The sequence below is a fragment of the Siphateles boraxobius genome, unplaced genomic scaffold (assembly GCF_051911475.1).
Source record: "Siphateles boraxobius isolate OS27281-9 unplaced genomic scaffold, OSU_SipBor_1 33, whole genome shotgun sequence".
Lineage (NCBI taxonomy): Eukaryota > Metazoa > Chordata > Actinopteri > Cypriniformes > Leuciscidae > Siphateles > Siphateles boraxobius.
Window position 1 is genome coordinate 5,554,960 of NW_027508953.1, and position 25,199 is coordinate 5,580,158.

General features: G+C 36.8%; 1 protein-coding gene across 16 annotated transcripts; it reads right to left on the reverse strand.

Annotated features, from left to right (window-relative positions):
- Nucleotides 1-7,288: 7,288 nt before the first annotated feature.
- On the reverse strand, nt 7,289-24,762 carry rxrba (retinoid x receptor, beta a). 16 transcript variants are annotated; one of them, XM_077195102.1, is made up of 14 exons: nt 24,571-24,753; nt 23,842-23,978; nt 22,891-23,120; nt 21,490-21,516; nt 20,849-21,002; nt 19,729-19,908; nt 19,067-19,090; nt 18,125-18,285; nt 16,952-17,081; nt 16,633-16,765; nt 12,869-12,910; nt 12,300-12,391; nt 11,770-11,875; nt 7,289-11,589 (listed from the first exon to the last, which is right to left on the reverse strand). In XM_077195102.1, exons 2-14 carry the CDS (start codon nt 23,855-23,857, stop codon nt 11,442-11,444), a joined length of 1,443 nt encoding a protein of 480 aa, XP_077051217.1. In that variant the 5' UTR covers nt 23,858-23,978; nt 24,571-24,753; the 3' UTR covers nt 7,289-11,441. The 16 variants fall into 16 exon arrangements, with proteins under 16 accessions (XP_077051217.1, XP_077051218.1, XP_077051222.1 ...); XM_077195103.1 differs by having other exon boundaries at nt 24,538-24,684; XM_077195107.1 differs by lacking the exon at nt 21,490-21,516 and having other exon boundaries at nt 24,571-24,691.
- Nucleotides 24,763-25,199: the final 437 nt, after the last annotated feature.

A 25,199-nucleotide genomic window follows, 5' to 3' on the forward strand; every position in this document is an offset into this window, starting at 1 on the left:
AAATCCACACGTACTGATTATGTTGAGTTAGACGGGTTCCCGGGTCATATTTTGTTGATCCTGGAATAACATTCCTGTCCGAATATTTAATCCTAACTATATTCCTACCCCTAAACCCAACCATAAATTATCCCTAAAATCAGAAGGAAATTATGAAGCACCTAACTCTTGTTGTAAGCCTAAATTTGAACACATAAATGGCTCAGTCAGGACTCGAACCGGGGACCTTCTTACTGTGACAGTCCTACCCACTGAGTCACTGTGCCACACAGGAACATGTAGCACTCGGTGAAATCAGGTTCTGATGAATCTGCAGACTTTTCCCACATTTCCAGCATTGATTTTGGAGGAAAGTCTGTGGAATAGATTTAAACATGCTAAAATGTTTTAAAGTGAGCTGAAAGTTTTATCATATTAGATATTGAATAATCATATAAGATATTGAGACTTTTGTGAATCATAAGCGGTTCCAATTCTTCAGTGGAGTTTCTGAAGATTCAGTCGAGTTTCTGAAGATTCAGTGGAGTTTCTGAAGATTCAGTCGAGTTTCTGAAGATTCAGTGGAGTTTCTGAAGATTCAGTCGAGTTTCTGAAGATTCAGTCGAGTTTCTGAAGATTCAGTGGAGTTTCTGAAGATTCAGTGGAGTTTCTGAAGATTCAGTCGAGTTTCTGAAGATTCAGTGGAGTTTCTGAAGATTCAGTCGAGTTTCTGAAGATTCAGTGGAGTTATTAATCTAAATGCTAACAAAGATTAATAAATTAAGTCGAGTTTCTGAAGATTCAGTCGAGTTTCTGAAGATTCAGTGGAGTTTCTGAAGATTCAGTGGAGTTTCTGAAGATTCAGTCGAGTTTCTGAAGATTCAGTGGAGTTATTAATCTAAATGCTAACAAAGATTAATAAATTAAGTCGAGTTTCTGAAGATTCAGTCGAGTTTCTGAAGATTCAGTGGAGTTTCTGAAGATTCAGTGGAGTTTCTGAAGATTCAGTGGAGTTTCTGAAGATTCAGTGGAGTTTCTGAAGATTCAGTCGAGTTTCTGAAGATTCAGTGGAGTTTCTGAAGATTCAGTCGAGTTTCTGAAGATTCAGTGGAGTTTCTGAAGATTCAGTCGAGTTTCTGAAGATTCAGTGGAGTTTCTGAAGATTCAGTCGAGTTTCTGAAGATTCAGTCGAGTTTCTGAAGATTCAGTGGAGTTTCTGAAGATTCAGTCGAGTTTCTGAAGTTCTGTGTGTGCAGATTCTGTGTTCAGCAAGGCATCTGTCAGGCTTTTGGAACAGAGTTTACATGTCATTTAGCTGAAGGTTTTTACAAAAACAACAAGCAATTTCCAGAACACTAATTGCAGCAAAAACCCTCCGGATCAACCTAGGGCTGCATGCTTTAGGCAAGCACACAATGATGAATGTGATGATCTTTAAGCATGAAGTTAGCAGCGCAAAACTTTACAAAAAAAATGTAGGCCTACAGTACTGTTCAAAATTTTGAGGTCAGTACGTTTTTGGTAACACACTACAGTTTCATTTGTACAAATTAATTTTCAATTTCATTTAGAAGGTTTCATTAGTTAATGTATTTAACTAACATGAACTAATCATGAGCAATACATTTGTTACTGTATTTGTTATTTTTTTATGTTAGTTAATAAAAATCCAGCTGTTCATTGTTTGTTCGTGTTAGTTCACTGTGCTTTAACTAATGTTAACAAATACAACTTTTGATTTTAATGATGTATTAGAAAATGTTGAATTAACAAAGATTAATAAATGCTGTAGAAATGCAGTTCATTATAAGTTCATGTTAACTAATGTAGTTGATGTTAACTAACCTTACTGTAAAGCGTTACTGTTTTTTTTTAGCAAGGAAGGATGCATTAACTTGATCAAAAGTTACAGTAAAGACAGAAACCTGAACAAATATGTATTGCGGTTTCTTCAAAAACCTAAAACTGTTTTCAACATTGATAATGTGAAATTTTTCTTGAGCAGCAAATCAGCATATCAGAATGATTTCTGAAGGATCATGTGACACTGAAAACTGGAGTAATGATGCTGAAACTTAATCTTTGAATCACAGGAACAAATAACATTCTAAAAAAAAATTTTTACAATGTAATGATATTTCACAAGATTACAGTTTTTACTATCTTTTAGATCAAAAATGTAGCCTTGGTGAGCATAAGAGACTTCTTTCAAACATTCATAAAATCTTACCAACCCTAAACAATTGAAAGGTTACATATATACTTAGTGATTAAGTTGTATGACCCTCAAGGCATCAATCATTGTCAATCTTTCTGTATCTGCAGAGCTGTGAGAGACAAACGTCTCAGCGTTACAGCATGTGTGAAACATCAGGTCTGTTTGTCAAGCCAGAGATAACACATCATCTTGAGGTGTCTTCAGCACAGACTATCCGCACACTGCACCGTAATAATGCACCGTTGTAGCCAAACTAAAGCTAAAGGTGAGGAGAAGAGCTGCACAATGAGATGCGCACTCCAGGGGGAGGATGAGGAGGAAAGGGAATGTACCACTTGGGTGTTGAGGAAGGGGGTGGGGTGGCTGGGGTAAAGCACAGAGAACAGACGGGTCTTTTGTGAGGCAGGAAGGGAGAGACACACAGCGAGCGGTATAGGTACAGTAGAAGCCTGATGGGAGAGAGAGAGAGAGAGAGAGAGAGAGAGAGAGAGAGAGAGAGAGAGAGAGAGAGAGAGAGAGAGAGAGAGAGAGAGAGAGAGAGAGAGAGAGACGTGACTGTGGCCTTTACAAGACAACCAAAGTGGCTCCGAACTAAAATATTTGGACCTACATTATGTTTATTCTGAACAAAAGAAATATGGTTATATATATGTATACATTTTGTTAATGTACAAGAGTATTATATTATAACTATGATATATGGTCAAGGTTTGCCTTTGAATGAGTTTCATGGTCTTACTTGACTCAATATGTATTCACACACTACAGTTCAAAGGTTTGGGATCGGTGAGATTTTATAAGTCTCTGGTTGACTTATAAAACTTATTGACTAAATGTCATATTGACTTGTTTCCTCCATGGATTAAAAAAATGGGAAATTGCAACTTCTCAGAAATGTGAGATAAAAACTCTCTTTATTAGTACTTGTAAAGCACATAATGTGCCTTATTCTGCATATTCTACATCCCTTAATCCCATCCAATACCTTTACTATAATGCAGTAATTATGAGTTTATTGAGGCAAAAGTCGTAGTTAATAGTTAGTTAATAGTGAGAATTTGACCCTAATCTAAAGTGTGACCATACGTAGAATTGGAAGAAAAAAGTCAGAATTGTTAGATAAAAAGTAGCAATTATCATTTGTATTTTTTATTCCTTCGCATAAACAAGCTTCCATACTTATGTTCACTGGATTTTTAAAAAATAAAAAAATACATTCAAAACAGTAATACTGTGAAATATTATTACAATTTAAAATATTTTTTCAATTTTAATACATATACACACATATACACATATATAAAATGTAACATATATTCCTGTAATGGAATTCAGAAATCAATGTTAATGTTGATTATAAATGTCACAAAACTGTCACTTTTGATACATTTTTATTGTCTTAAAACCTAACTAATCCCAATTTTTTTTTTACCAATAGTGCATAATGTGAATGAATTATGATTGTTGGTAAAAATCTCTAGTCTCAACACTAAGATCTGCAGAGTAAAGCAGGTCAAGGCCTCCGTATAACAACAATCATTCATTTTGCAGGAAAACTAAATGGCATGAATGTCAGTTACTCCAGTGTAGCTCACTTTTCCAGCCGCACAACAGCTGACACAACAGCATCTAGTGAGAGACAGTCAAAAAAAAACCGTTACTAGATGAAGAAGATTATACAGAAGGTGTAACGGTGTGCGTGAAACAAACACAGACACGAACATCAACCAACAAACACAGAGTGAAGCTGAGGAACTTAAACACACACGGTGATGAACTAAATGACCAACAGCCGTGATGAAGATGAGTGTGAACTGTGATGAAGATGATGAAGATGAGTGTCCCTGGAAACTGATGAGTGGCAGGAAAGTCAAACAAAGGAACACATGTGATGAAGGAAAACAAACTAAAAGTCCATGAAAACAAAACTGAGAATCAGCACAACTGAATAAGCGTGACACAAATAGTGAAAGACATGCAATAACAAACTTCACTCTCTTTCTCAGATAATCTGGCAAAAATGTCTTCTCATTTCCAGCTCTGGCGCTCTGTTCTGTTTGTTCACATTTTAACAGCATGAAAGCAGAATTAAGTACTCTTCTGCACTAGATAATTACAAAATAAATGACACAATCGGTCAAGAAAGTGCTCTATTTTAAATCAACAACCAAAATATATTTCAAGGCACTAGAACTTTGAAGTATTTTTGCCAGTTTTTTTTTTTTTTTTATGAAGTTAAATACACTTGTTTTCTTTTGCTCTCCAGTGCTCTTCCACAAGAAAACATTGCCTTTTTGAAGAAATACTATAAGTAGAAGTATGTTTTTAAGAGAACAAATGGCTTTGGACATCCACACTGCCACACAGCAGAAGCACGGACTGCAATTTTTCTATATTTTAGTCAATAGAAAACATGCCTTCCTTTGCTAAACAATCACAGAACATCAACAACTATAAAAAGCCGGTTCTTCAGGACAGATCTGAATGGGGAAAATATGAATGTTGATGACGGACAAAATAATACACAACTTTAAACAAATCAGTACAGGTACTAATGACATCTTCAACAGTGTAATTAGATTACTGTCCTAATTACTCTTTTTTTAAATATTTGTATTACTTATTACTTTCTAAATCCCATATAAACCTCCATCAGTTGAATGATACAAGGATAGACTTGAAACTGCTCTAATTTTTTCAAATAAACAATTGCGTGACTTAACCAAAGAGAGGTTACATTAAAAACATACATTTTAACATTAAACATACATTTTTGATAATCCGCTATTGTTTCGTATAAAATTGTTCTATACAGTATTTAATGCAATTACATCAGGAGTAACTATTTAAATAGAAAAATTAAGAGTAATCTCTTACTTCTCTTTTTCAAAGGAAAAATAATTAAATAAAGTTATTAATTTGTATTGCATCACATTCTGAAACAAATATGTTCATATTGAGGAGCTCATAAGGACCTTTGCCATCGGAACAGATTCACTTTCCAACATATTTCATTGTTTATGAACAAAAATAATTTGGTTAAAGGAATTAAGTGGAAATCAACATCCAGGACTTTCCATTTTTCCTTAAAGATTCATTGTTCTTATTTCGAATACCCATTTCACTTGATTGAAGTTTGTGGCCAATAACTGCAGTTTGAGCACAGCTCTGAAGAACTTCCTTACATTGCTGTTAAACTCACAAACCTGCAAACCTCGTATATGGCTGATACATACGAGAACCCTCATCTCTGCAGCTCTAATTTACCAAATGCTCATTAGTTAAACCCATAAGTCATATAATGGTCTCTTCATTTTTCCCCTTCTTGTAGTCAGTAGGATTTTTACAGTTGCAATATTCCCTGACAAAGAATAAAGTTTAATTTTAAATATGCGTTATTAAGAAATATATCGCCAACATACAGAAATTAATTCAGTTTTAAGGAACAGTGATGGTCATTGAAAGAGCAGTGAGGTTTCTGTCCTGCATTCACCTCACACACACACACACACACACCGCTGCTGGTCCAGCTGCCTTGTAACTTAACCGATATCTGAGGAGACAGTGTTACTTCACGTGGCTATTTTAAGTTTACTAGAGCTGTAAATGCATTGTCACGTTTTATTAATTTTAAGCTGTGCTCAAGGAACCTATACATTAAAAATATTACAATAACAAAAAAAATGCATATTTAAAATAGACAATTTTTTCTTAGATATGTAATTTAAACAAATCAGCTCAGCAACAAGGCATCGTTTCCCCCAACAATAAAATGGATACAAGGTGTTATGAGTAAAATAAAAAAAGGCTTGTTATGCCTTATTGTAGCCTAGTCGTGGCAGAAATAGCTAGCTATTGTTGCAAACAAAATTCAAAAATGGTTAAGGATTAGGTTTTGGCGTCAGTCCTAGAACTGCAGAATGTTTACTGCGCAAATATGCAGCCCTCATGATTCCTGTACAGAGGAGTCATTGTAAGAGCGACACCTGACGGCGGACGGAGGAACTGCAGGCGCATCTCACAGAAAAGAAGCTTTTGATAGAGAGCGGGTTCAAAAACACAATATTTTAATCTCATCATACATTATATATTATTTGGCTAAAATAGTGGGTAGTTTTAAAATTATATCGTCAAGACATCAGAAGAGACATTACAGATAATGTGTAGATAAGGCCTGTTCAAATTAATCTCTTGTTGCATTCCTCCTCAGTTGTAAGTCGCACTGGATAAAACCGTCTGGTACATCTATAAATGCAAGAAGAATTCATTAAACAGCTAAACCTGGACATTCACAGTACAGCTTTTTGTCCATTTTGCTTTCTTTTTGCGTGCGTGGCCTAGAATTTAGAAAAGGAAGACGGAAGTGAGGGAGGAGTCAGAGTTGAGGCAGAATGTCATTGGTACATTCCAGGAGTGACGTTGCAGAAGTCCTCCCTCTAGCGGCCAGAGCACGACACTGCAGCGCCAGCAGCGGCTCGGGGCCCGGGGGTCCTGCTGGACTGACGACCACACCAAACAACACTGACTCAGAGCAAGAGTTTCTCTCAGTAAAGCCAGGTGGAAGACCAATTTCAACAATATGGTGTAAGAGGGGGAAAATAATTTGAGCTTAATTCACATGTCCATTAACTTTTTACAACATCAAGATTTTAAGCTAAAATGTATATTATATATGAACGTTTGTATTTATTTTAGATGTTGTAACTTTTGTGATTATTTTAAGATAACATTTTAGCTTTTTGCAATTAATTTTAATTATCCTGCAATGACAAAATAATTAAAAAATGTATTTTTAAAAGTACAATATTCAATGTACAGTAATATATCACATATGTAGTATATACGTCACAAAGCCATAAACTAAGTCACAAACTATCCAGTGATTAAATGTGTGTTTAAACAAGTTTTGATTTATTATATGTGTCACATATTATGATACTGCTCAAAATTTAATGTCAGGTGTTTAAAGAAAAAATAGATCAATCATGATTACCTATTTTGTTCTACAAGTCTGGCAAGTGAAAGATACTTCAATATGTTTGTGAAAAGGCAGGCAGATTGCTAAGACAAGATAAAAAGCTCACACAACTGTGCTGTATTAAAACCTTTACTTACACATGGTACATCCAACAAAAACAGATTCTGAATTAATGACAATAAAGCAAAAAGAAAGAGACATTTCTTTCTCCACACTCAGTACAGTCAATCATTTCCACAATTGCTGGAGACAGATTAAAAACTAGACAAGAAAAATTAAGAAGGAAGGGTGTGGAGTGGGGCGGTACCCCAAATAACATGACAGTTTTCCACTAATACGTCAGGATACACAAAGATGTAAAGCATAAGAAAAGAGAAGTCAGAAAACATAGTGAGAAGCAATATTTTTGTTGCTGTTTTTCTTTTGTTCTTTTGATGGGAGTAAATAAAGAAAGCTCTGTCATATCATATCAAGTATGAAATCTCTTTCCCGTTAAACAATCACCATATCACCACCCCCCCGCTTACAAGTACAAAATCATCACCATTTAGCCCTTCTTCAGCTGTACATCCACTCAACATGATCATGTATGGGCGAACCGCACAAAAAACATGTCCAGGTCACATTTCACCTCAAAATCAACAGAAACAAAATAGTATGTACAGTAATGCATCCTAAATAGTGATTAATTACTGTACGTCAATCATTTTGATTTAAGTCAGCATAAAATACTTCACATCCAATGATATATCACCTTGTTTACAGTGATGAAAAGAATTTTTCCAGGTTTTGATTCTGCGTTGAAGTATGACCCGGTCACATTCTTGACAGGTTTTGTGCAATTCACCTGTATGAACCCACTTCACCTTCGCAAATGCTTCAACTTCACTCATATCTTGTGCATATATCTCATTACAGAGGCAAACATTCAAGCCTCTCAGACTTTCACATGCACACCCACTTCATTCTCAGGCAGAGATCAACTCAAGTTTGCACTGTGCATATTTCAGAGCGCCACTCGGCTTCAAATACACAAACAGAAGGGCTTTCCCACGTTGCAGCAACAAGGCCTTAGAAAAAACACACTACCAGAACCCTCTAGATCTCTGACTCAGCTCAGCATAAAGAGTTGCAATAGGGGCTCCGTTTAGTGATCATCACAGTACACCGTCAACCAGTAGGGGCTAGTTAGGAACAGCCAAAAAAAACAAAAAACACTCCCCTCACACCTGTTTGGCAGTGCTGAATCAGTTCAGGTGCATGACGGATAATTCAGGTGTAACGAGACATTGTACATTGTACAAAATCCTGTGCAAGCCTTATTCATTTTTATGAATGCCTTGCAACCCTAAGCTAATTTTGAGAGCTGTTAAAAGTTCAGATTATGAAAAAAGTAACAATTTTGGGGAAGAGAACCAAAAAAAAAAAAAAAAAGTTGACCCCAAAAAACAGGGAGGGTCGGCCACACAAGCTCACAGCGCATGTCTAATATGTAGTCAAGCGAAAAGTCGATTATGGCAAACTGCAATCAAGTAATAGGAGACAGGGCCATTGCACTCCATTTAAAGGAAATACTGTGAAGATTTTTACCACATGACGACTCTTGTATGTATCTTTCACATAGGATTTTTTCTGCAAAGCTGCACACACACATATACACACCTACACCCTATAGGCTGACTGACAACTCTTGCAAAGCTCCAGACGCCCACGTGAAAACACAAGCACACAGTGCACAATCAGATGAGCCTTCCCACTGTTCAGATATAGAGCAGACGCCAACTGAAATAGCTTTAATTCCTGGATAAATGGAACCTGGAAAGACCAAACACAAGAAAATACAGAACCTCTTTGAGGAACTACCGGGAAGCCAAATTTATAGGACCAGAGGTCAGTCATTGATCACATTAAAAAGGCTTCAGAACAGGATTCTTCCTCCCACTGGCCCTAACAAAACAAACACACAGTTAAGCTAGGGGGCAACGCTAGTCGCAAGAGAACCAAAGCTATAAATGGAAGTCTGGAGATTCAGTCACATGTCAATGGCTAGCATTTTATGGATTACCGTACAATCCATTGATCCTTCAAACATATGAGAACGATCTAATCTGATGTTAATTCCGTCTTTCTGGCCGATTTCGGCATGACTATACTCTCAACTGAAAATGAAGCACCTTATGTATATATAAAATCTGGATACTACAGTTGAAATCATTATGCAGAAGATGGTGTATTAAATAAGAAATTGGCATATCAAATTCAAGCTTATTGGAGAAATTGCATATTTTGACCACTGCTGTGTTTCTATTTTGGTGTCAACATTTATGTCTAACTGTTGTCGTTACTAGCACCAAAAATGGTGGAACCACTAGCAATCTCTAGATATTTTTCTCTATAAAAACTTCAAACACTGTCAGTATTTGATCTTAAGTCTCTGCCTAAAATTACTTGGTTTGAGCCACAGAAACAGGCATTTATGAAAATTGTACCACCATTAATACTGGTGCATTTTCTAGATCTTGTTTAATGCCTTAATTCTTTCTTCCAAGACTATACAAACGTTTGCACATAAATGCATAGAGATTGTAGTGGATGCTGGTTTTGACACTTCGACCTTTCAGATTGAACGCAAAATTCTTTTGCCCTAGTCCCTCAGTCCCTGTTGAATTATTCAGAGAGTTGCTATGAGGGAGGCAACCAGTACAGATGGTATGTAGAAGGTGATTCTCCTACAACACATTAAAGCTGGAATACACACTACACTACCTTTAAAATCAGAAAAGATTTTAAACACTAGGCATCATACACTTGCAGACTTTGTAAATGGTTACGGAGAAAAACAGGGCATCAACACATGCAGAAACATGCTTCTTGTTGCTAGATGCATGCCAAATGAAAACAAGACGTGTTCTAAAATCGGCTTAAAATATTGAACGTTTGATATTCTCCGACTGGATGGAATCATAGTCTGTGCCCATCGTAAACACTTCGGCTGTCCAAAAATTGCTCTCAATTTCGGCAACTAACGTAAATTCTTCCCGACTGTAAACCAGGGCAAAAATCTGCTTTTGTTCTGCAAAAGTTGTGCAGAGTATTCCAGCCTTTACACAAACCAGAATCACTTTTGTTGTTTACTATGCCAAAGTTAATACCAGTTCATTCCAAAGGAGCCTGATGACAAGCTGATTTCATACACAAAAAAGAAAAAGGCCTTCTACACCGATCACGTGGAAAGGACAAGAGTGGTTGGACATACTACACAGCACACACACACACACACACACTTTATAAATATCTGTCCTTTCGGGGTCATGGTGTCGAATTGGTTCCTATTTGAGGAATTGGTGAAGAAATAGATCAAAAGAACATGGGGAAAATTATGAAATGGCAAAGGTGTAAGGTCCTCTAGAAGGTACCAAAACCTATACCAATCTATTTGCTCATTTAAAACAACACAAACCAAGAAAAACAAGGTCGACCCTCCTATTGCCGCCAAAAAAAGCAGGATTTTCCTGCGAGAATTAATCTGTGCCTTTAGGCCCTCCTTGGAACATGATCAAAAATTCATGTCCAAAAAACCTGCATACATTTATTCACAAATGTAAAACCCTGGCCTGCATTTCATAAGGGCCAGATGCAGCAGGCCGAAAATTTCCAATGCCGTTTATAAATCAGACTCATTTCATGAGTACAGTACAAAGTAGGATTTCAAGGTAAAAATCCCAAAGATAGCAGTTAGCAGTCAAAAACAAAGAGGCAGGTCTGCCGCGACTTGATTCGTACCAGCCAGACGGCTCGCCGGATTCTCGCCCCGGTCACACATGCACTGTAAATTCAGCCGAATGGCTGTATAACTGCAATGATAAACGAAAAAGAAGTACAATTCGTGCATTCAGAGTAACATACAAACCAAAGCGACACATGGAGATCTCTAGAATCAATATGAGACTTCTAAAACTGGAAGCCGAAGTCTTTAGATTGAAGCTTATGATTTAGAACCTCCAAGGAATTTGAAAAATAAGCTCTCTCTGGACAGCTCATACTGCAACATGTAAAACCTTACATGGAAAACAAGTCTTTTTTTTTTCAGACAACTTAAAGAGTCTTTTTTTCGGGGCTGTACTGGTTTGAAGGTGCGGCAGGAAGAAAGTGTAGGTGAGTGGGGGAAGGTGTTAATGGGAAGTGAGACAGTAAAGCCCCAGAGTCCAGGGAGGACTGCAATACCCTGGTGCAAACCGGATTGAACTGGATCGAGCCTAGTCCAGGTTAGGTCAGCTGATGAGGCGCTTCAAGCATTTCCATTAAGAAGGTGTCGATCGGGGTGTCTCCAATCAGCTTGAAGAAGAACAGGTGCTCCAAGCATTTTAAGCCAATGGAGCGAAGCGCTGGGAGCCGGAGAAGGAGCTTGGCAAACCTGAAAACCAAGTGAGATGTTGAGAAACTGCACTGAATTGCAATATTAGCAACATATATAACCACAGTAATGATCACCCATTTTTTTTCACTATGAAAATTGTAAATGGGATTTTACTGAACCCTAATGTTTTGAACTATTGAGGGATAGAAGTGAAAATGATGTGCTGATGTGCTGTACCTCCCCTGCTGGTCAGGATATCTCTGTTTACAATAAGCCTCCAGCGATGCATAGACCTTCTCTCTCAGTAACTCCACTTCACTTGGGCTTGACAATCCCTTTGCATCTGCACAACAGACATAAAACAAAAAAATTGTCATCAAGTAGGTCAGAAACAGAAGGAGTAAAAATCAGCAGAAATGAAATAATTATTTTTTTTTTAAACCGTGATACATTGCAATATTTTCCGCAATTTTTTCTCTTGCTCTGAACTAGACTTTTCACAATAACAGTCTTAGCTCATTCTAAGTTTGGATTTTTGTTAAATAGAGATTGACTATGAACTAGAGATGCACCGATAACGCCTGGTATATTTCTGGGAAGTTTGTAGTTAAATTATTCTATTTAATTTTAAATTACAAATGCAATGAAAATACATCACTGGCAAAACAGGAAGTATTGGTATCATATTTGATCTGGATAAAAGTTATACCAGAATTTTCTTAGTATGAATGAATATGAATTGAATGTTTATGCCTTTGCGGACTGACCTGGGTTGAAGAGGATGATGGCTCTCAGGCAGCCCAACTCTGTTTTATCCATCTGCATGTCTCTCATCTTGCTCACCAGCTCCGTCAGCACCCTGACGCCATGAAAATGGGGGCAGGAAGGAGCATGGGATGAAAAGGTAAAAAAAAAGAAGAAGAAGATTTAGGTTAATTTCTGAAGTATCACAATTCACAATCAGGAAACAGAAAAAAGCTAGTTGGAGCTGTTTTCATAGCCACTTAAAAAATATACAAAACAACATAAAAATCCCTGGTATAACAGGGATATAAAATAAAACCGTACTCAGATTTCATCTTAATACGACAAAAAGAACATTCAAAAATTAACTTTTTAAAAACAGAGCATGCAACATAAAACATCAGTCACTCTTGCTAACATTATGAGTCCAAGCAATGCATTCAATCACACAGACACACACACACACAAGGTCAGTTTGGTCTTTACCTGCCCCAAACAGCCCCAGACATAATTTTATCCAAAATAAACTCTCAAGCTACAGGCTTTTCTGACTGCTGCTGTTTGTATATGGCGTGTGGCGGAGTGTCATTACCTGTCGAATATGGCCCCAACCTCTGCATTGTGCGCACTCTCCCTGTGTGTTCAATCACAATGTGTTATTAAAATGTCATTACACATATCATAGTAATATAATGTCTCCCCGCTCCAGAAAGGCCCAGGCAGAGACGTTAAGACTCCACATATGTTGGCGGTAGGCCCAGTTCAAAGAGTAACAAGCTACAGGCTCTTGTTGAAAGGAAGGCAGATGGATCATTGGATGGCAGCAATGAAGCTAGAAATGACAATTCCCAGCGCAGAACAACATAACATGATCAACAACAACAAAAAATCAGGATAAGAACAGGGCTCAACAATAAGGATGGACACTTTAACGATTTAATCACGTACATGTAATTTCAAGTCATGCAAACTTTGATGATTTGAGCATTGAGGTTTTGCAAAATCTGTTGATGCAAACCGTACCATGGTTCTTTTAAAGTCCCCCTGTGGTGAAAATAAATGTTTTAATGTTGTTTATATGGTGTTTTTAATATGCTTTAAGACAAACCAAGTGCAAATTTGTGACTCAAGTATTTTCTCTTTTAAACTGCAGTGATCTAAAGAATGTCTCAAAAGCGCAGTTTTAAATCGCTGGTGTTTCTGTCGTCACAAACTACCTTGTAAACAATCACGTCAATGTGTGGGCTGGCTTTAGCATATCATTAACCGTGAAACAGGGGAGTCTCAAGAGAAGCCAGGTTCTCCCGGTATATTTTTCTGTTGATATAAAAAGATCGGGTAGATTTAACAATATAGCGGGTGTATGAAGTATATTACTATGTTATGATGTCTTGATATATGCCTTTTAGGGCTGGGAGGAAAAAAAATGACTCACCTAGCTATCGTGTTTTTTTTTTTTCATTTACGATTCTAAAATCAATTTTTTTAATTCCAGAATTGATATTAATTCAAATTCAATTGCTTTATTTTTGTCCTTGCTTGTAGATGAGGTTGACAGAAGTTAGCCACTTTCGTTCCAACAGAGGATGAAATGTGTCGTTATCTTTGAGTGTTGAGTGACGTAATATCCCATGGTTGGTTGGAAGAGACCAACCTCATAGTATTATTATTTCTGTGATGCAATAGTATAACATTAACTACCGAACTCTATAAAAGTTTAAAATTCAAATATGAACACTTATGTCTGCGATGGTGATCAAAATCAGCTTTTGATAGAAACTTAAAATGCTTAAAATAACGCATTTATCGATTACATTGTTTCGATAACAAGTGATAACAAGTTCGACAAGTGACTGTTAAAAAATGTATTTGTTATTGAATCATTTATTCAAGAGAATCTAGTATTGTATGATGCTTCTGAAATAAGCCAGAAAGATGTGATGATTTGTTTTTGTAAAAATAACTCATCTTATACATCATCTACAGTCAAAAAAATTGCTATACATATTTTATCGGCACCCAAGTATCGTGGTAGTATCGAATCAGGAGATAGGTGTATCGTCCCAGCCCTAATGCCTTTCTCCACTGACGTTCTGAGTTGTTCAAACGAACGAGAACATGGTTTGTGTAACATTAGCATCGCATTATTAGCTGTTTGATAACATAGTCAAGCAAAGGGCTAATCATTTTAATTACCGTTATCTGTCCGACGTTGTAAAGAGTGATACCATTCTGGATCTCTGAGCTGGTGTGAGTGAGTGGAGGCGGGGCTAATTTGCATATTCATGGTTCCACATATACTAAATGAAGCAAGGGTGTAGAGTTACATTCAAGCTATTTTAAGGCATGAAGAATTTTTTGTTGGCGAAAAGTTGGCAAGCAAAAATTTGTTTTAAGGGATACAATTATTGACTACAGGGGGACTTTAAAATCTGGTGATCATTAGTTAAAATAATTTTAAATAGGGCTTTATTACATAATTTTAAATATATGTAATAAATACGTGTTATTCACACATATTTTCTAGCTACCGCAAATAAAAAATATTTATATTTTAATACAACATATAACATTTTAAAACTACAAAAATTGTTGATTTAATTTTTTAAAATTTTCATTTCAGATTTTTGCTAATGCGGCCTGTAAATATCTGAACAATAGTAAAAATTTACACAAAATCACCATTGAGCCCTGAAGGAAAAATATAATAATATTATTATTGTTGTGGAATATAACAGTTAATTCATTTAGTTCTGTTATCAATTATGCGCTATATTGACTCAGCATGCCTTAATTGCTTAAAATGCACATACAATGATTCTGAAGATGCATCAGATTTTGCACAGAGGGTTAAATAGCATCTAGAGCATGAGCCAATAAAGCAAGGCAAGAAGCATGTGAACACAGCACACGGCACCAACAGGACGACAATGAAGCGCTGCAAAATTCAGGTGAGATGGACAGTGAAGCACAAGGATGGGGAGGCTCATTTCTGAAGCAGAGACATTATGACAAAATGAATGGCAACAAAAGACAATTTCAAATGAGCATCACAACAAACTTTAGCACAGCATATCTAGAATGAGCTGATTTAAAACAACAGCCTGTAGCTCATTATTCCTGGATTTGCATAAGACAAAGACAAAATATGGAGTCTTCATAAGTCTAGGGGAGAAATGTGCTAAATTTGTTCCTTGAAATAAGCAATTGCTGTAATAAACAGCAGATTACAAGACAGAACACACTTCATATGTGTGCCTGTACTGATTATGTAAATGGGAGTGTGTTGAGACTAAGCAGAGGAGAGCTTTGGTGCACAGATAGGTGTTTGCATGTATGTGCATGTCCTGTCTGTGGTTCAGTGTATTCTAAAAAAACACACTATATATAGCAACGTCAAGGCGGCAGGCTGTTGGGAGGTAAAAGGTATTTTGCTTTGTCATGACGCAGGAAAATCCAACCACCTTTGCAGCCTTAAATGTGTCATAAAAAGCAAGAATCAAAGCTGTTAAGTTTTATGAGCGCAGGTTTACCAAACTATGATACAATAAACTATTTCTTGTCTAATCCTTTTCACACAGAAGCAAAGCAGGTCACATGCACATCTTTACATAATTGCAACAAGAAATTATTCAAGAAAAGCATTGAATCAAATAATATTAACAAATGTAACAAAATTAATTGTCGTCAAATCTTATTTACAAAGTCTGATTCCAGCTAAATGAAAGTGCGATGTGAACATGAACCATCATCAATAGCTATGTTTCAATACAAAGTTCCAAATTTATAACTTATGCGCAAAATGGGAATATCGCAAAAACATTGCACATTTCATCCCATGCGAGAGAAAAAAAATCGTCACTTCATGGGAAATTGGCGCAAAATATCTGTAATAAAAATGGAAGTTGATGCAATTTGGGAAGCCACTGTGGCTCTTTCTTCCTACATCATAAATGACTTGTGTCTCAGAGCGCACAGACACAATGCAATAAACACTGTCATGTTATCTTGTGTTCAGATGCTGGTTTTTGGGAACACAATCATGTGAGACACTTCTAGGAAGTCATTATACCAACTTATTCTGATGACAGTCTTTGGCTCAGGCATTTCAGAATGATCAAACCAACAACTGAGATGCTGTGCAATGAAATTAGGCTGCTGGTTAGTCCAGTTAATAAATCTCATCTAATTTTGAGGCAAAGTCAAAAAAAATTTTTTGCATCAATGGATGTAATCATTAAATGCGTTTCCATCATAGTTTATGCGCATGTCTTCTTATCTGATAAAAAAATGCATCCACCTTTTTAAAATGTATGTGCATCTTGGCAGTCTACATTCATGGGGCATGACTATTACCTGTCAAAGATGGCTCCCACCCCAGCACTGTGAGCACTGTTCCTGTGCACATGGAGGCCAGTGGCCAGCAGAATGCCATCCTTTACCGTGATGGAGCGATGAGAGAATGATGCGATCAATAACTCATTCCAGCCTGACAGACAAATAAAAAGCAGCATAAGATGAGTGGTATTCAATATTGAGTAAAGTCAATTATTAACCGTGTTTGTTAAGGGTAGCATGACTAAAATACAGTTTGCAGATTTATATTATTAAATGCTTTTCAGAAATATGAGAGTACGTTATTCAGAGTAAAAAAGACAGAGGCAAACAGGTTTACCAGCACGCAGTAGGATGACCTGGTCATCAAGAGACAGCTCACTGAAGTGAGGGATCCTCTTTGCCCACTCCACCAAAGTGAACAGCTGTTTATCAGCTGCCTGGCAGATATTTGTGACTGGGTCGTTCGGCTGAGGAGAGGTAAAAATAAAGTATTATGGGTAAGTGGTAAGCAGAGGGAATAAAACAAAAACAGTAACATCACACTAGTCTTTTTGTTGTTATATAGCAGTAGGAAACTGCATTTGACTCAAGACTCTTTTCCAAAGTCTACTAGAATAGATTTTCATACTTGGATGTTCATAAAACACATTTGTTTTCCTATATTTGACCTCTTACCCACCTGTCTGTAACTCTCTGGGCTGCGTTTCCCAAAAGCATTGCATACCTAAGTAGATCGTAGAACCATTGCCAACAATGGTCTCTAATATCTACTTTGCTCATGACGCTTTCGAGAAATGCAGCCCTGTTTAAGTCCTTTCTCAATGAAGCCTCTCTTTCCAAAAAGCACAATGTGCTCTGATTGGTTGGCTGGACCAGTGTGTTGTGATAGGAAAATGTTTTGAGCATGTTTCGGAAATGTCACGCTCCTTACCAAAACCACGAGTTTCAACACACTACCAATGCAACCAGGCCTCACCCTCCTTTTATTTGCCTATGCCTTGGGTAGGAATTATTTAAATGAGAAATATTGTGACGTGTACGTTCCCAAAAGAAAACTCATGACTACAATTGTGGCGTTTCTGTGAATTCAAAAACAGTTCCTACTGATATAGAGAAGAACTCCCTTTGGAGCGACTTTGTGTTTTGTAACTTTGCAGACATTATTCATGCACAAACAGCAACATTACACACTAAGGAAAGTTGAAAATGTAAAAAATATATAATAGGTCCTCTCTTTAAAATCTGTAGATGGTGCTAAATATGCATTCAGTCTGTCTCATTACATCAACATGCATACTGCAAGTAGAAATGTCAAAACTTTATCAAAACTGAATGCTCTAATATGAATGGCTGGCTCTATGAAACTTCCTGCATTTAACAAGTCAACCAGCCTACTGTCATTGGGCTGCTACAATTAGAGCCCAATTACTTTAATGGTCTGGATCATGTAACAGGTCATCCTGGCACTAAAGATCATAAATCCTCTTTAACATGCTTATCTGTTACTTACAGAGCTTCCACCTGAGCTGCCGTCCGCATGCAGCTCAGTCTTCTGCTCCACGGCCATTTCTGCTTCCAGAATCTTCTCCACTGGCATCTCTTCATTCGCAGCGCTGGTGGACTCCACCTCTCCTTCCCGCTCCTTGTTCCTCTGACGCTCCTCCTGAACTGCTGTATCGCACACAGGGAAATGAAGAAAAGGAACGAGACGGGGGAAACAGAGATGAAGGATAGAGCAGAGTACAGTGTGAGAGAGATTAACATGATGGGAAAAGGAAAATGAAAAGAGGAAGGGGTAGTGAAACGGGAAAGCGGTAAAGATGAAAACAGGTGTAGAGAGACACAGAGATATATAGATACATGTAGTTCCCAGTTAGTTTTCAACACAGTCATGCACACAAATAAGTCCTCCAGCAACATTCCTTCTTCAATGACCCAGTAAAAGCAACAAAGGTCCCTTATTGCACAAATTCAAAACATCATTCTCACATGACTAATATTTTTTTACTGCATCATGTCATTTAAAGGGGTCATATCATGTGGAATTAAGTTTCCTTTGACCTAACGATAACAGTTTGATGCACTATGAAAATATATGGTAAATTCAGATATTCTGCAAAAAAGACTAGACCACATGTATACTATTACTTATAAGCATCAAATTAATTAATAACAGCAAAATATTGTGCTGTTTCTGGCTGGGTTGGGGGCTGATGATTATTTTTAACAAGGTCTCTTATCATTTCAGTCAGACTCTAGGCATCAATTTGAGAAAAAAATATTCACTTTAAGAAAATATTTCCATATTTCCAAGTGGATCTCAGAAAGAAAAAAAAGATGGCATGACCCCTTTAATGGCTGTGACTAATATCCTACAGAGCAATTCTTTCACCATTCCCACATTCACACACACGACCAACCAACCCTCCCTCCCTCCCTGCTTTCTCCTTACATCGTTGACGTTCATCTTGGACCACTACAGAAGGAGAGGGAGGAAGAGAGAAGGAGAGGAAACAAAAGAGGGAGAGAGGGGGACAGGTGTTAGTGGTGACAACAGACCTCCCTCCCCCTCTCCTCTCCTCTCTGGTTTGTGCTGTGATGCATATGACTTAGCAAATCTACATGTCTCTGCTATACCTACTCTTGTCATTACTGTCTATCTGTCTTGCATAATTATAAAAAAGCCCTTCTTTCACTTTCCTTAGCCACGAGCTAATTTATCATAAAATAAATAAAAATAAAAGTGAAATAAATAAAATAAATGTCAAATAAACAATAAATTGTACATAACATTTCAGTGCTTTTTTGCCTATCAACCCCCCTGCTCTCTAGATATTACAATCGTTATTACGTTTGTTTCCTCCACCACAGCAAAGAATATTTCACCCAAATTGTGGTAGATCAGTCTTTCTACTGCATTAACTTTGTTATATAACTATGTTTTATAAATATAAACATAGTGACCAATGTAGTTTACAAACAAATGACTATTAAATGTAGGGGCATTGTAGGAGGAAACACTGGCATCAAACACTGAATATCACTTCAGTGGAACTCATATTGGGTCTGTGGTATGTGTATGTGTTAGGTGGGACAGGAAATTCTGGTTCTTACCCTCTCTCTTCATCCCCATGGCCAGGCACTTCTGGTAGCGGCAGTACTGGCAGCGGTTCCTCTGGCGTTTGTCCACCAGACAGTCCTTATTGTCTCGGCATGTGTAGCTCAGGTCCTTCCTCACGGTGCGCTTGAAAAAGCCCTTGCAGCCCTCGCAGCTGTACACGCCATAGTGCTTGCCTGGAGAGAAGAGACATGAGGCAGGTTTAGGTTTGTTTATTAGGAGGTTAATCCACAGATCTGTGAGCCCAAATTCGATAATTTCATAATGTTGAAACACAATGTTGTTACATAAGTGTGACATAATGAAAAGCTGTTTTTGTTCATTTGTCATTAATCTTTTTTTGCTTTGCACTCAACTTGCACATCAAATGGAAAATCCATTGAGTTGAAGAACCTTTTATTTATAAATATTTAAATACCACATGGCTATTCAATATACACTCTCCGTCACGGCCGCTTTATTAGGTACACCTGTTCAACTGCTCTTTAACGCTAAATCTAGTTAACGTTATCTAATCAATGAATCACATGGCAGCAACTCAATGCATTTAGGCATGTAGACATGGTTAAGATGATCAGAATGGGGAAGAAAAGTTATTCAATTGACTTTTGCTGATATACTGGGATTTTCACGTACAACCATCTCTAGGGTAGGGAAAATATCTATTGAGCAGCAGTTCTGTGGACGAAAATGCCTTGTTGATGCAAGAAGTCAGAGGAGAATTGTGAGACTGTTAGATCTGATAGAAAGACAACAGTAACCAGTTGTTACAACCAAGGTCTGCAGCAGATCATCTTTGAACGTGCAACACATTGAAGCTTGAAGCAGACGGGTAACAGCAGCAGAAGACATCAAATACATAAATAGCATTTTTTCCATTACATTAACATGAAAAATAAATGTTTTGTGATTTAAACCATGTCAAAAATATCTATTCTCATTACACTTACCCCTGATTGATGATACTTTACCATTTTAGATTCACTATTTTACTCACCTATCCAATAGCTATAAACAGGCTATAAACATTTAAAAGGAAAAATACATTTTCATAAGGAATGACAGTTTCAGTTTTAAGATCAGACCAGTTAGGATTAGTGTTTATCAGTGACTTACCAGAGGAGCGATCTCCACAGATGGCACACAAGCGCTTCTGTGAGAGCATGGGTCCTGGGCTGTGGCTGGACAGCGGCTTCAAACCGAAGGGAGGTTTCACGTCATCAGAGCTGCTGACGGCATGCAGGCCCGACATAGACACAGTGGAGTTGATCTGAGAAGGACGATGAGATAGATGAAGAAAGAGATGAAGTGGCAGAAAAAAAGACAAAAGCATTGAAACTTTGAACACTTGAAAAATTATTTTGTTAGTGATAAACAAAAATCAAATTGCAAGGTTAAATAAAAATACATGTTAATTTCTCATGGTCAGCAACACATGCCTAATTAACCCTTAATTGATCATAACCAAACATTTCTCCCCAAATCATTCAAACACCATTCCATCACAAATCAGCTTGAGCACAGGTGGAAGATGATCAGTCATTAAGAATTTTATTTTGATTGCATTTTGATGTCATTTGAACAAAGCCCCTTAAAGACGGAATGTATCCAAGGAATCAGAGCAACATCCAAACAGAGCAACATTTCAACATTTATAAGCAACAGTAAAGGGAAGAAGACATTTGCATGAGAGGAGCGACTAGAAAACGAGGAAAGCATGAGACAGTCAGGAACTGAGAGAGGGTACAAGGTCTCACCTCTATGTTTCTGGGAAACATGTTCATCTGTGAAACAGAAATGCAGTGATGAGGAGGGGCGAAAAAAGCTTGTGGAACGAGGGACGTGGTGCTACATTACCAAATCCACTATGCTATTTTGTATTGTTAAAACTAAAATTTAGACTAAAAAGAAATCGGGTTTAGATCGACAGAAACCTACCTAAGAGACTTTGGAAATAAGGTCAAAATACCAGACGGTCTGTTAAAGATTAACATTCTAGAGTGAAACACTCAAATAACCTCTGTAAATAAAACAGGTATTTATTTATTTTTTTAAAGCTGAACCAAACCTTGAAATTTTGCAGGTCTAGCAACATATTGCTAGTCATTGTACAATACTGTTCAAAAGTTTGGTGTTGATAAGATGTTTTTGAAAGAAGTCTCTAATACTCACCACGGCTGCATTTATTGGATCAAAAATACAGTAAAAACAGTGAAATATTATTACAATTTAAAATAACAGTTTTCCATTTTAATATATTTTAAAATCTAATGTAGTCCTGCATCATTACCCCAGTCTTCAGTGTCACATGACCCTTCAGAAATAATTCTATTATGCTGATTTGCTGCTTAATGCTGATTGTGCTACTTAATATTTTTGAGGAAACTGTAATACTTTTTTTCAAGATTCCTGATGAATATAAAGTTTAAAATATCATTTATTTGAAAAATAAATCTTTTATAACATTATAAACTTCTTTACTGTCTTCTTTTGATCAATTTAATGCATACTTGCTGAATAAAATAATTAATTTCTTTAAAAAAAAAAGAATCTTACTGACCCCAGACTTTTGAACTGTAGTGTACAATAAGATGTCGATGATAACTATGATATTAATTCAGATTTAACTATTGTGCAGTTTTTGTCCTAAATCTACACTGCTTTGTTGAAATTTCATGTACTACATGTACAAAAAAATCTGAATTCTGCCAGACTTAGGGGGCTTTTACACGACACCATTTTCAACTAAAAACGTAAAACTTTTATCTGTTTTGGCCTTTCATTTGCACGACAATGTTTTAGGGGCCTGAAAATGCAAACTTTTGAAAACAGGTTTCAAAGTGGAAACGATATTATCGATATTATCGTCATCTCTGTAAACTACAAAAACGTGAATTTGTGAAAATGGTTTAGCACACGCATATTACGTGTTTAGTCTATAGGTACATAGCGCCTGCGCCAATGGAGATCGTTTTGACAATGTCTGTGTGTGAAACTTTTTAAAAAACTTTTCTATTTTTAGTACATCGTTGTCATGTTAACGTACCCTCAGAAACCAAACAAGCCGGGCAGTTTATTTCAATGCAAACACACAGGCCTGTAACTGAAATAATGAGAGTCTGGTGGACAGTTGGGATTGATAACATGAAAGTGCTCACCTGTGGGCTGCTGATGGGGCCGTAGCCTACAGAGGGAGTTCCAGGAAGGCAAGGAGAACCCAGAGAGGAGCTGATGACTGAGAAAGGTGAGCCCATGCTGCTGATGGGACTGTTCACGGCTGAAGTGATGGGTGGCAGAGAAGTCATGGAGGCGGCTGAAGGGGCCAACGGGGGCGAACGCTGACCTGATGGTGGCGAGGAAACGGATGAGCTGTCTGGACTACGAGAATCTGTGAGGAGAGGCAGGTTTGTGGATCAGAACAAAAATTATACAATTACGTTCACTTCGGCCAAGCATAGGAATTTTAGCTTTCTTAATTTAAACATCCGCTAGATTATTAAATTAGCACATTGTCAAGCTTTGTCTCATGAAATCCAATTAGCTTCAAAAAATTATCTAAAAAATAAATCATTGTAGCCTTGATCAAACTAAGCGATAAAACAAACTGCTTATTTATCTTGAAAACATGCAAAATAAACCAGGTTACACTTTATTTTAAGGTGTCTTAGTGTAATTATACATTTAACTAATGAGTTATATTAATTAACGATATGTACTTACTATAGAGTTAGGATTTAGTTTAGGGTTTGATTTAGCATTAGTTGCATGTAATTACACGCATATTACTCCTATTAATATAGTAAGTACAAGTAACGTGTAAAACACACTAAAATTAAGTGTAACCATTAACTAATAACGAGACTAAGCGATCTAAAATTATAACAACAAAACAATCATGACACACTGGCAAATCAATGTATAAATTTAGCAGGAGTATTAACCTTTACACCTCAATCCACTGATTATATACAAAACACTGTGTCATCCATATCCATAACACTTAATTTGAGATGCGCAGTGCAATTAAAATCTAAGCTTACAGCTGAAAGTGTACATTTTACTGCACAAACGTGCAGCCACATGTGGACATATAATCAAAACATTCTCACCTCTACTGTCGCCCATGATGTGCAGCCTGGCTCTGCTGTTGACACCGACACACTCGCTCTGATGTCTGAAGGCTGTTCAACTCAAGACCGCGGACTGAGGCCCGGGCCCCTGGATCTTTTACCAACTGAAGTTATCCCTACAGTTAACAAAACGCTACGTGAATGACATTTAAGATCATGTAAACGACAAACACGAAAAATATAAATCGTCGCTATACCTCAAAGCGAGTTATATTGTATTTATGTGTAAACATGACATAAAACTTTTTGTAAGAGTAGTCACGTAGCTTTTTAACGCATATGCATAGTTTAGAAAATATTCAATATATTTTACACCGTATTAGTGTGATGAAACAGGATTAATCACGTGCAAGCATGCAAAACGTAATTTACAGTCTCGGCTAGCTGATTAGCCTACTAGATAGCTTCAATTTAACAGAAAAACAAGCCATATATTACGCCCTAGAAAATTGTCCTAAATTCAATAATTATGTTTAAGTGTACGGAAGATTTTTAATTTACAAGCGGTGTGTGTAATAACACGCGTATTTATATTTGCATTCGGCTAATCGAATCAAATAGCATGTTTGCTAGCACGCTAATAACTCTGCAGGCACAAATTAACGTTACTGCCCACAAACAAACAGCGGAACACCGAGCAAAGTGTTATTATAACAGGGTTATAACTACATATACCTGTCACTAAATGTAAACAACAGCAGCATTTACCCGAGGTACGTAAATATGATGAAAATGTATATTTAAAATGGCTTAATTAGGGCCGCGACTCTTCGTTCCCATCTCTTCGGTGTGATCCTCGCAGTCGCCCTGATCTTCCTTTCTGAGGAGGAAACTGAAGCTGTTTACGTCCGAGCTCGGAAACTGACGCCATTTTGGCTCGTGTAAAATATCGAATGAGCCAAAATGTCTAATTCCAAAAATAGTTTATTTCTTCATTCAAAGTACTTTATATAACTGCTTCAGGAGGGATTCTTCTGGGTGTGTCGCATTAACATGTTTACATAATTGTAAAACAGTTATAGCAAAATTTGTATTAAATTATTTGTCATTTTTCTAAATAAAAATAGATTTTTTTCGATGTTATCATTTAATATGTTAAATGTTTTGTTTCATTCATTTTTCATGAGAACGGCTCTTTTTATAAACAAACAGGCACAACAACAATAAGGTGGTATTTTGTCCTTAATATCAATATATTTATATTAGTAGATTTTATATATTATAAAAAAATAATAAGTTTTACTGTAATAACTATTTTGTACAAAATGACTTGGTTGGATTTTTTTTTATAGATAAATTAATATTTTTATTCAACAAGGTTGCACTATTATATACAA

What these genes read in the sequence shown, in the direction of transcription:
- rxrba (XM_077195102.1), bottom strand. An exon ending in CATGGGGATGAAGAGAGAGG is followed by an intron (nt 19,091 to 19,728) that starts GTAAGAACCAGA and finishes CTCCTTCTGTAG; the next exon opens with TGGTCCAAGATGAACGTCAA. An exon ending in CCAAGATGAACGTCAACGAT is followed by an intron (nt 18,286 to 19,066) that starts GTAAGGAGAAAG and finishes TGTGCGATACAG; the next exon opens with CAGTTCAGGAGGAGCGTCAG.